Here is a 12,972-nt window from a genome sequence, read left to right on the forward strand (position 1 = left end):
TCGATAAAGTGAAAATTTTTGCAAAATGTTCCCCCAATACGTCCACTTCTTCCAATTGTTCGCATTGTCAGTGTATATGTGTCTTGTGAGGCTCAAGTGACTTTTGCATTTAGGATACTTAACCCTCTTCAATTTTAACCGAATATATCTTAAAAATTCGATATTTTTTTGTAATATTGCTTCCCCAAAGAAATCCATGATTGCATTTCATAGTAAAAAGTTATAGTGTAAAAACTTCTGCTTCTGCAAGGTATTGGTAAAATTGGGCCGTATCAGGCAAAACAGTTGCTTTTTGCTACCCAGTTTGCACTAGAACTGATAAAAAACATATCTTTCCCTATTGCGGTCCCTGCAAATATTTCATGTAGTAGTGAGGATTCTGAAGCAGGAAAGACATACTGAAAAAATATACCATTTGATGGTTCTAAAGCTCCATCCGTTAGTTATCATCCTAGAGTTAAAATAATGTTTAGAAACATTAGAAAGGGTAGAAGAAATGTCGAAATCATCTAAATACTCTAAAGAAATTCTGCCGATAATTTTAAAATTTTCTATAGAAATTCTGCAGAAAATTCTGCAGAATTTTCATACAACGATCGGATCCACCTTAGAACAAAATTCTGCAGAAATTCTGCTGATTTTTCGGCAGTTAGTAATTCAAATCTGACGAATTTCTGCAGAATTCTGCAGAATTTGCCGGGTGGGTAGATGAAGTCTTGACCGGAATTATACACTTGAATTTCGAAAATTAAACTCATTTTGACGCGAATGCTTTATTACAGTTTAAAATTCAAAATATGTTTAGAAATTCTAAATCAAACGCTAAGCTAAATCCTTGAGTCTGAGACAAGAAATATATCTTATCCTTGTTTTATTATTCTTCATGTTATTTGATTAAATCGAAAAGGTTGAATTGCAAATAAGGTTCAGTAAAGAAAAATATTTGATGTTGAATACACCTGAAAGTCGCAATAACTAAATTTTATTTTGCAGCAAAATACACTAAAGATTTTCTTCAAACATTTACTGCCACTGTTGACTTTTCCTTAACCACAATTCCTGATTTTCTCGTTCACACTTTCAAAGTGCATTTCCCCGAAAATCCATTGATCCAACAGCAAAGTTGGATTTCTTCCTGCAAAAATTCCTCTATCTCTTGAGTTCCTCTTCTTTTTTATTAAAACCGCAGCAAAATAGTAAAGATGAGATCTTTGGTTGTGACTTTTTACGAGAAATGCAATTGATAAATTAAATAAAAAAGAAAATCATATTACCCCAAAATAAGACATTTTGTAGCGAAGAAAATATATTAAAAATATACGTAATTTTAAAGGATCAAAAAAAAAAATAATTCAGTAGTGAGATGAAAACCTCAATAATCACACAACTAATCAATTAATTGTTGAAAAAAAAGGAGACATTGGAGGAAGAAATTGATGAATTTGTCACGAAGAACGAATATCAAAGATATTGAAAACTTCAGAGTTAAATGACCTAAGATAAAGGTTAAAAGAAATCATTAATGAATAAAAAAAAAGAATGCTTGACTGTACTGTAAATGTGATTAAAAGATTTAAAACAACTTGGCTTCATTTTTTCAGTTAACATAAGTTAATTTTTATTTTTTACTCTTTAATAAATAAAATTCAACGAAGGTTATAAAGTTCATCTGAAGGAGTAACAATGGTTAAACACAGAAAGATTTTTTCACAGTTCAATTGGTAATTTTCTCAGTCACTAAAAGCGGAATTGCTCAGCAAAGGTTCCTCCTTGAATGACAATTGAGCGTCGGCAGAGTCCCCAAGGTCCTGCAATTCCACCTTCCGGAAGGATGAAGTCGGCTTCTGGATACTGCTTGGGCTGGGAGAATTCCGTGAGGTTGGCATTGCTCTCGGCCAGATCGGACAGGAGCCAGATGCCCAGGAGGCGCGACTTCCCCTGACGCGCTATCACATAAAACTGCCGGAAAAAAGGAAAATAATTTTTCTTTGATAAACCGCACATTTTTAACTTAATTTTTTTAACTAGTTAATTAACATTCTTTATTACTGTAGCTTTTAAAGGGCTTTCAATTACTCCCTGAACTCGGGCGCTCAATTAATCCGCGAAAATTTAGCGCTCTAAATTCATCTAATGAGAAATCAAAATTCACAGAACCTAAAAGGGGAACTGGAAGCAAAAAGATCTCTGTCGCAGAATACGAACGAATTAACTTTGAAAGAAGAATTTAATGGCTTCAGCTCAGATCAGGAAAATTTCAAGAAATCAAAATTCACATCCCTTTCTTTCTCATTCCTTTTGCATAAGTTTTTTCCACTATTAGGTGAGATTCTTAACAATCTCACCTACTATAATCCCAACAAAATTTCATGTCGTCCGATCGAGCTCAAACTTGGCCAAAACGTGTTTCAGCACTTCCTGATCACGAATATATTTGTGGCTAATTTACGTTCCCGGCCGGCCGGCCGGCCGGCCGCTCTTTGGAGCTTAATAGCTCCTAAACTAAAAAAGATATCGATTTGCGGTTTTCGGCAAAGGTTATATATCGGGTGAAAATTGCAACTTGGTGCATTGACCCCCCACCCCCCACCCCTCCTTCCGCCATTTTGAAGACCCCCCTTTTTTTGTTTTCTCAATAGCTCCGCCCCTATGGCATCGAGCGGGCTCAAATTTTAGTATGTTATAGCTGGGCCTTAGAGCTTTCCATCAATACCAAACTTAAGGTCCCCCGACCCCCCTGACCCGAGCTATAAGGGTCCAAAAAAAATTTCTTAAAATGGCCATAACTCCGGTTCTAATTGTCAGAATTTAAAAAGTGAGGGCTTTATGGAAAGCTCTCGTGAAATGCCACTTCCCCTTCTAACATCGCAAGTTCATAAAACCACCGCTAGGGGCGCTATTATTAAAAAGAAAATTTTTAAATCTTATAAGTTAAATAACTCAAAAATTCCATTGTGCATCGGGCTGAAATTTTAGTATGTTGTAGCCGTTGATTATACCTATCAAACAAAAAAAACCTTAAGTCGATCCATAACCCCTGACCCGAGCTATAAGGGGTCAAAGTTCGAACATTGACCGGCCTTTATGTCCGGTTCTAACTAACATAGCGACCTAAATTTTACCTTTTTGGTTTCGTCTCAATGAGCACTTTCAGATGGAAGTTCAAAAAGTCACCACAGGTGGCGCTGTGATAGCGTCAAAATTCATCGAAATTCAAAGTCACTTTTCTCAAAAACGGCATTGTGCAAGTTAATGAAATTTTAGTATGTTGTAGTCCAGTCTAGGACGTTTCCAAAATGGTGCGTATGTGCGCTGTGGTTTCAATAGAACCGGAGATATGAGGGGTCAAAGTTCACGAAATTCAAAAAATCATATCTCCGGTTCTATGTGACCGATTTTGATGAATGAGGGCTTAAACGAAAGATCTCACCAAATGCTACAACTTCCTAGAATATTTGAACTTCGTGGGACCAACACCAGGGGCGCCACAGTCGAAAAACCAATTTCAATATCACATAACCTCAATTATCTCGACTGTCGCTGAACCGATTTTGATGATTACTTCAACATAATTGTAGAGGACATTTGTCTCTACATTTCGTCCATACATCATTTTCCGCTCAGACTACGCTATCACTCCGATTTTGCCGTTTAAGTGTGAAAAAATTGATTTTTCCAATAATAACGCTTTGAAATCACTCAGATGCCAATTTGACTGCCTCTACTCCACAAAGACACTTAAAATATGGTTTTAAATGGAAAGTCCCACAAAATCAACAATTCTTTGATATAGTTGAAGTTCAACAAATGACTACTTGGGGCACTCTGGATGAAAAAACGAGTTGAGAAACAAAAAACCTCGATTATCTTGGCTTCTAAGTAATCAATGAGATCATGTTCTATGGGAAAATTATAGAGTACATTCTGGTCTACATTTCACCCATATATCACTTTTCTGTCACTCCATCCAAATCCTTGATATTTTGGTTTAAATACAAAATTTGTATAATTTCACGAATTTGATTCAAGATAACTGAATGGCGTCTCCCAACTTCAGCTCTAAATCGAATTTGCATGCACTCCGAGTTAGCTCACGTTAAGAATCTCACCTACATAAGCCGGTTAGGATTATCTGTCCCTTTTATACTCTTCTTCTTCTTCTTTTAACATCACGCCAAATTCGATTTAGACTGCGATAGATATATTCAAAATGTTTGAGAAAGAAATGGATGTGAATTTTGACTTCATGAAATTTTCCTGATCTAAAAGCTAAATTGTTTTTTTAAGGCGAAATCAAAATTCGCATCTCTCTTTATTTCTCAAAAGTTTAGCATGGATCTGTCTCACTCTTTTGGTTTCTTCTTCTTTTGAATGTTACCTTAAATTCAATTTTAGTTTAATTCAAATTTGAGTGCGAAAAGGTGAGATAGATATAAGCAAAACGTTTGAGAATGAGAAGTGATTTGTTTTTCATAAAATTTTTCCGATCTAAAAGGTGTTCGAAAATTTTAAAAAAGAAAGGGATGTGAATTTTGATTTTATGACCGTTTCCTGATCTAAAAGGTGTGCCGGATCCATTTTGGCTCCGGCACACCTTTTAGGTCAGGAAAATTTCATGAAATCAAAATTCACATCCCTTTTTTTCTCACACTTTTTGAATATGTCTATGTCCTTATGCACTTCAAATTCGATTGAACTAAATTGTATTTGTTGTGATGTTAAAAAGAAGAAAAAGAATGAGAAGGGATTCGAATTTCCACTTGATGAAATTTTGCTTATCTAAAATTTTAATTTTTAATCCTAGCATTTCTTTTATATTGGGAAAGTTTCATAAAATCAAAATTTACATCCCCTTTTTACTCTGACGCATTGCACATGTCTATTAGGTGAGATTCTTAACAATCTCACCTACTATAATCCTAACAAAATTTCATGTCCTCCGATCGCGCTCAAACTTGGCCAAAATGTGTTTCGCCACTTCCTGATCACGAATATATGGGGGGCTAAGTTACGTTCCCGGCCGGCCGGCCGGCCGGCCGTCCGGCCGCTCTTTGGAGCTTAATAGCTCCTAAACTAAAAAAGATATCGACTTGCGGTTTTCGGCAAAGGTTATATATCGCATGAAAATTGCAACTTGGTGCATTGACCCCCCACCCCCCACCCCTCCTTCCGCCATTTTGAAGACCCCCCTTTTTTTGTTTTCTCAATAGCTCCGCCCCTATGGCATCGATCGGGCTCAAATTTTAGTATGTTATAGCTGGGACTTAGGGCTTTCCATCAATACCAAACTTAAGGTCCCCCGACCCCCCTGACCCAAGCTATAAGGGTCCAAAAAAAAATTCTTAAAATGGCCATAACTCCGGTTCTAATTGTCAGAATTTAAAAAATGAGGGCTTTTTGGAAAGCTCTCGTGAAATGCCACTTCTCCTTCTAACATCGCAAGTTCATAAAACCACCGCTAGGGGCGCTATTATTAAAAAGAAAATTTTTAAATCTTAAAAGTTAAATAACTCAAAAATTCCTTATGCAATCGGGCTGAAAATTTAGTATGTTGTAGCCGTTGATTATACCTATCAAACAAAAAAAACCTTAAGTCGATCTAAGACCCCTGACCCGAGCTATAAGGGGTCAAAGTTCGAACATTGACCGGCCTCTATCTCCGGTTCTAATTAACATATCGACATAAATTTTACCTTTTTGGTTTCGTCTCGATGAGCACTTTCAGATGGAAGTTCAAAAAGTCACCACAGATGGCGCTGCGATAGCGTCAAAATTAATCGAAATTCAAAGTCATTTTTCTCAAAAACGGCATTGTGCAAGTTAATGAAATTTTAGTATGTTATAGTCCAGTCTAGGACGTTTCCAAAATGGTGCGTATGCGCGCTGTGGTTTCAATAGAACCGGAGATATGAGGGGTCAAAGTTCACGAAATTCAAAAAATCATATCTCCGGTTCTATGTGACCGATTTTGATGAATGAGGGCTTAAACGAAAGATCTCACCAAATGCTACAGCTTTCTAGAATATTTGAACTTCGTGGGACCAGCACCAGGGGCGCCACAGTCGAAAAACCAATTTCAATATCACATAACCTCAATTATCTCGACTGTCGCTGAACCGATTTTGATGATTACTTCGACATAATTGTAGCGGACATTTGTCTCTACATTTCGTCCATACATCATTTTCCGCTCAGACTACGCTATCACTCCGATTTTGCCGTTTAAGTGTGAAAAAATTGATTTTTCCCATAATAACGCTTTGAAATCACTCAGATGCCAATTTGACTGCCTCTACTCCACCAAGACACTTAAAATAGGGTTTTAAATGGAAAGTCCCACAAAATACAACAATTCTTTGATATAGTTGAAGTTCAACAAATGACTACTTGGGGCACTCTGGATGAAAAAACGAGTTAAGAAACAAAAAACCTCGCTTATCTTGACTTCTGAGTAATCGATGAGATCATGTTCTATAGGAAAATTATAGAGAACATTATGATCTACATTTCACCCATATAACACTTTTCTGTCAGTTCATCCAAATCCTTGATATTTTGGTTTAAATACAAAATTTGTACAATTTCACGAATTTGATTCAAGATAACTGAATGGCGTCCCCCAACTTCAGCTCCAAATCGAATTTGCATGCACTCCGAGTTAGCTCACGTTAAGAATCTCACCTACATAAGCCGGTTAGGATTATCTGTCCCTTTCGTTCGCACTCAAATCTAAATTGAATTCATTGTGATGCTCAAAAGAAGAAGAAAAGTGTGAACAATTGAGATGATCATAACACTCATAACATAATCAAAACTTTTAAGGAAGGAAGGTACGTTAATTTTGATTTGATGAAATTTTCCTGATCTAAAATGTGTGACTGATCAAAATTGATTTTTTTACAGACTATTTTTGAATTACTATCTGATTGCTTTTCTACTGACTAACTTTGTTAGTTTATTTAACAAAAAATTGTTTCTTTTATTTTAACTAAATTTGATATTTTTACAGATCCAATTTGATTTTGCATTGACGATTTTCCTGTTTCTTAAGTCAAAATTTACTTGATCATAAATCGATGATTTTACTGTTCATTTTTGTTATGTCCCTGGACTTTGTAATAGGTGATCCTTTACCCATTTTACTAATAACTTATCGCTATTCAAAAATAACTGATTAAAAAAAGTCAAAAATCTATTTTCTATTTATTTATTTTACTGCCTTAGGAGGAAGTGGGGCACCCTTAAAAATTGAGATTATTCTCCCATGTTTAAGTGGTACTGAGCCATATCATAATGTAATTTAGTTTTGCAATCTGTTTGTTCAGCTAAATTATATCACGATAAGGCTCAATTTTATTTAAAAAAATAGATGAAAAATCCCTTTTTGCTATTTTTCCACGTAAGGTTCCATGCAAAAACCCGCTAATATGCTACGTAGAATTCCGCGAAGTTATCATCTTTCTTTCACTTGGATATCCGCGAAATAAATCCGTGGAATTTTCTGCTAATATTTGAGCACATTCCGTGGAAATTGAAATCAAATGTTCATTGAAGACTCCATGGAATTAAACGCTTAAATTCCGCACTTGTTTTTCGCACTGACGCTATAATTCTTACGAGCTAGACATAGTCAAATGTACGATATCGTAGCAATATTTTCAACTCAAAAGTAGAACAACTGAGTGTTTGATAGATGAATACTCTCTAAGTTCGAAGATGCCAATTATTGGCACTGATCCTCCATTTATTTGTGGATGTTTTTTTTGTAGAAATTTTCTATAAAAATTCCACGCCATTTTAAATCAATTTTAGGAATTATTTTGAAGAAAAATGTAAAAAAATCCACTGGAAAAGTCGTGAAATTCCATAATATTAAACCATGGAAGCTTTTAAAGCCTTTCCATGGAAAATTCCGCGGAGAATGTCGTGGAAATAAACAGAATTTTTCCGAACTTTTAAAAGGCTGACTTTCGATTATACTGCTAATTATCCATAGGAAAAGTCATGGAAACTCGCGGGCATTTCTTATTAAACGGTCCAATACAGAGTTCCGCAAACGTCCATGGAACACTAGGAGGAAATTTAGCGTCAAATTCTTCCTCGGAAACCCACGCGGATTTTTAGTGGTAAAATCTGCGAACATGGCAGAAAAGACTGCTGGAAATTCAGTGGAATTTCCGCGGCTATTGGCTGTAGGGTCTTTTTTAAAACTTGTCACCGTTCTGGAGCTTAAACTGTAAGAGATATCAAGTTCCGGCCTTCGGTGACCCCCAATGAAATAAACACAAAAAAAAATTCTTTCTCCTTTATCCTGTCCACGCCTTTCTTTTATTTTTGGAGATGTTTTGGGGGTATTGTTCAGGTGAACATTTCGTACAAGACATTATGACCGAAAAAATCGCCATCTTGAATTTTAGAAGGTCAAAGTTTAACCAGTCTAGAGGGCTTATTTTTCAACCGATTTGGTTGAATTTGGATTTTTTGAAAGGTCTTAAAATTTCAAAAGCAACAGAATCGGTCAAAATCGGTAATGAATCGGTAAAGTACCCATTAATGACTTATCTTTTTATTTAAATAGTCCTTTTTCTGTCCGAAAGCTTGTTAATTTAATTAATTTTAAATTAATCTTTTGCTGAGCGTTTTGAAAAAGCTGTGAGCATTTTCTTTTTTGTACATCAAATGATTTCCCAACACTGATTTTTTTTTCTGAGCCAATAAGGTAGGTTCACTAATCAAATGAACTTTATAGTCTTAAATCAAAATTTATATCAAAATTTACGTAAGTCTATTTCACTCTTTCCGTCTCAAAATTGGACTGAACTAAATTTAATTTGGTGTGAAATTCAAAAGAAGAAGAAGAGTGCGAAAGAGTAGGATAGATATATGCAAATCTTTTAAGACAATAGGGATGCGAATTTTGATTTAATGAAATTTTCCTGATCTAAAAGGTGTACCGTAGCCCATGTAATTAAATTTAAAGAAAAATGCCTTGGATTTTTATTTGAATTATTTAATAGTGGCTAAGAAAAATCAAATGAAAAGTAGAAAAAATGAATTTAGATCAGTAAAAAACCTAAATCTTTCCAAAAATCTAATCTAAATGTAATGGCGCTGGCACACTTTTTCAATTGAGTGAATTTCAACCGATTGAAATTTAATCTCTTACTCTCTCAAACTGAAATCAGATATGGGTGTCTCTTTCTGTCAAATGAAATTTAAAATTGAAATTTCAATTTCAATTTTAATTTGACAGAAAGAGACACATATCTTATTTCGCTTTGAAAGAGTAAGAGGTAAAATTTCAATCGATTGAAATTCATCCAATTGAAAAGGTGTGCCAGCGCCATAAGGAATTTATTTTAAGTTAATTTATTAAACTGAGTGAGTATGCTGTTCAAATTTTTTTTTTCGCTGAACAATAAATTTTTACTGCTGATTTCTACATTGTCTTTAATATAATTACCTGGTCCTTGTCGTCAATCAAATATCCCACCACAAGAGCCCAATGAGCCTTATGTCCTTTCCTGAGGCACGGTGAGTGATTAACGTCGGAATCATAGGGCACAATGAGGCAGGCATCTGATTTGAGAGTCTCCCGGATTTCATCACAATTGAGATGACCCTCGAACAATTGGCACTTTCCGGAAAATCCCTCCTGACTCTGGAGAATGTCCAGAAGGTTGGCAGCACTAAACATCTCTCCCATGGCAGTGAATCCTTTCGCTTTGGCTTTCTGGAAGAGCTGGTCAGCTGTGGAGGCGCCATTGAGGAGCATGCTGATCGTGACGAATCCACAGGTGGGTCCCTGCTGCAGGATTGGCTCCACTTGGTAGAAGAGACATCGTTTCGGTGGTTTCTGTTCACAGACTCGCGCTAGGAAGCAGGATTTCTGCACTTCCGGGTATTCAGCCGCCCACAGACACTCCCGGAAATCGAGGGAATTGTTCAGAGCCGAATGGGAACTTTCTCCGTAAATTAAGCGATTGACAGCAGCAAAATCCGGTGCAGGAGGAGGAATGGGTATGATCTTGTGAGACATGGAGCACGAGGATGAGGAGAGTGAGCTTGAGAAAGCCTGGGATGATAACTGGGTCAGTACTACACAGGTATTTTTGACATTCTCCACAAATGCTATTTTTATTCATCCGTAGATGTATTAGTGAGACGTGCGTAAACGCAAGAATTTGAACACAAGCTGAAATGCCAACGTTTTTCCCAATCTAAATTAAGTTTAGAAAATCTTTGAGAAGAAAATAAGATAAACTTAATATTTTAGCATCACGAGGAAAGAAATAAGATTTTTATCAAATATAAAATTACTAGGCAAAGGTCGTTTAACTTTAGGAAATCTTCGAATTTTTCGGATGAGTGTACAAAAATTGGCAAAAATACTTTATAATACGCTTTCTAAATAATAAATTTCCTGTAAATTGGGTTAAATATCGTATCTTTACTATGTGAATATACCTTAAGTGCATGAAAAATTATTTTGTGGTATTTTATTCACAAAGAAATTGTAAAAATAATTGTAAAGTTAAAAAAACGCGGCAAAATATCAATGTATCCAACTTCAGTATCAAATATGTGCCTAACTTCGCACATTTTCACATCAATATTTTTCAAAAATTAACGGTTTTTTTTTCAAACAATCCCGGTATCACCGAAATACGTTCCACACTTTTTACACCCAGCAGTCCTTCTGTGAACAATCGTCTGTAGCACTTATTTATATAGGGTAGAGTAAGTACTTTTCGCCACCTTAAGGTTTGATATCCTTATAATTCTTACACTTTTTGTCGAAATAAAATAAAATTTTGTGTACAAGTGCTTTGAAGCATTGTCTATCTATTGAACCAGGAGACTTTCCGGGAACTTTTGAGTATCTGGTTGAAAAAGTACATTTCCTGCAACAATGCATGTTTCAGTACTTTTCGCCACCTTGTAAACACTTTTTCGCCACTGTGTAAGCACTTTTTCGCCACTTGTTTTTAATTGATTTTTAAGAAACAGCAGCTTTCGAAAACCCCCAAAAGTACACGGCACAGTACTTTTCTCATTTAACACCGATATTGTTGCCAACTGACAAGATTTGAATTTGAATGTTATATATCGTAAGCCCTTCTGGTACGACTTTAGTTTTAATGGCGTGCAGTTTTGATGAAAACGTGTTCTTTCTTGCTCTCTAAATTTGATTGAAAAAGTGATTTAAAGGATTTAAGATTCGATAAGGAGAAGGATTCAAGAAGATAAGGGAAGGAGAAGATTTCTTATAAAAAGTAAGGTTAGGAAAAATATCTTAGTCACGCCATTTAATGATATAATATGATTTTCAGATCCCTATCTATCGTTCTGTTCCATCTATTATATATAATAAAGTTTGTTTGAAACAAATGAAGTCTGATTCGGAACAGATATTATACAATTATTAGAATATTTCGAATGATTTTTTGCACATTTTTTATTTGAGACAAAAATCAATTGAAAATTACGCCTGCTTCAACTAAATTCCGCGAGGAGCGCCACTTGTAAAATGCTTGGAAAAATGAGTGGCGAAAAATACTTACACAACCGAAAAAAGTAAGCCCTATTTCACCACATCCGTATTTCTTTATTTTTTTGGAAAACATTATTAAAAAATGATATTAGAACAAAGCTTAGTTATTAACGGATTGTCTTTCAGTGAAAAAATATCGATTACTGTACTGAAAAACATAAAATAATGCAAGACAATTTGTCTGAGCGTTATCAAGTTTATTAAGCACTCCATATTTTTTTGGTGACTGTTCACCTTGTCGACAATTTCTTTAATTAACTTGCAAATAATTTAGTCGGTGGAGCATCTGATATGGTTTTCTGATTCATTTGGTTAGAGGTCACAAAATAACACTCATTTCGTAGTTCCACGAACTCATAATTTTCTTAAAATGTGATTTTAATTTAGGTGGCAAAAAAGGGCTTACTGGCGAAAAAGTACTGACTCTACCCTAGTGTAGAGTCAGTACTTTTCCGCTAGTAAGCATTTTTTAGTCACCCAAATTATAAATCATGGGTCACAGGGTAACAAAATGTGGAGTTTTTTCATTATAACTTTTCTCGGAGAAGAAATAAAAAGCTAAAACTTGGCATGGGATCATGGATTATGAAAGACTCTTTAAAGATGTATATAAGCTCATCCCTCCTCCTCTCCTTCATGTAGCTCCCATATAAAATAATGGCTTTTCTCACTATAACTCCTCTGTGGAAAAAAGTAGAAAGCTAAATCTTGTCATAGGATCAAGGTTTATGGAACACGCTTTGAAATAAAGGACAGTAAAATTTCTGTCTTAACTGATAACAGTCCTATAATTCCATACTTGATTTTTAAAGTAATTTTTCGATTTGACTTTTATTTGCAAATGTATTATTTTTCTTAATTTCTAGAAGATGAATTAAAAATGATTAAACGAGAAAATTCTGTTATTAACCCTTTCGTCTTCTTTGGGACTTTGGGTACCCATGGAAAAAAAGAATTTTATTGGACTATTTAGAATCGATAAAAATCCGATTCTTGTGGATTGATTCCAAACATTTATATGCGAATATCTCGTAAACTAGAAGAGATAGACCCCCAAAGTTGGCATCAAAAAAATTTTTTTAAGGCATATTTTGTATGCAAATCTTTAAACGCGAATATCTCCTAAACTAGAAGAGATAGATCCTTCTGGGGGATAATTTACTTCCATTCTATGAAAATTTTCTTTTATCATGATTTTAATTTAAAATAAATAATAAGACTATATTTTTACCTTAGACTTTAGTAACGCGATTTCTTGAATGATTTGTTCAAAAACGCCATGCTACTTCTTGGAAAATTCGGGGAAACATCGGAAATACACTGTAACGAAATTTTCTTCTTCTTCTTTATTTTAGTTTTTACGGCTGTCGGATTCAAATAGATCCATATAGCCAAACTAAACCAACGTATACAAAATT

The 12,972-nt window shown here is 35.0% G+C and overlaps 1 protein-coding gene across 1 annotated transcript; it reads right to left on the reverse strand.

Annotated features, from left to right (window-relative positions):
• Positions 1-1,185: 1,185 nt before the first annotated feature.
• LOC129798665 (actin maturation protease) lies at positions 1,186-10,150 on the reverse strand. The gene is made up of 2 exons (XM_055841932.1): positions 9,464-10,150; positions 1,186-1,959 (listed from the first exon to the last, which is right to left on the reverse strand). The coding sequence occupies exons 1-2, from the start codon at positions 10,037-10,039 to the stop codon at positions 1,738-1,740; spliced, it is 798 nt and encodes a 265-aa protein (XP_055697907.1). The 5' UTR covers positions 10,040-10,150; the 3' UTR covers positions 1,186-1,737.
• Between the last annotated feature and the right edge of the window lie 2,822 nt (positions 10,151-12,972).

Source organism: Phlebotomus papatasi, chromosome 1, assembly GCF_024763615.1.
Source record: "Phlebotomus papatasi isolate M1 chromosome 1, Ppap_2.1, whole genome shotgun sequence".
Classification (NCBI taxonomy): Eukaryota; Metazoa; Arthropoda; class Insecta; order Diptera; family Psychodidae; genus Phlebotomus; species Phlebotomus papatasi.

Coding starts and splice junctions, on each gene's coding strand:
- LOC129798665 (XM_055841932.1), bottom strand. CDS start 10,039: ATGTCTCACAAGATCATACCCATTCCTCCTCCTGCACCGGATTTTGCT. Junction 1,960..9,463: donor TGATTGACGACAAGGACCAG/GTAATTATATTA, acceptor TTTTTCCGGCAG/TTTTATGTGATAGCGCGTCA.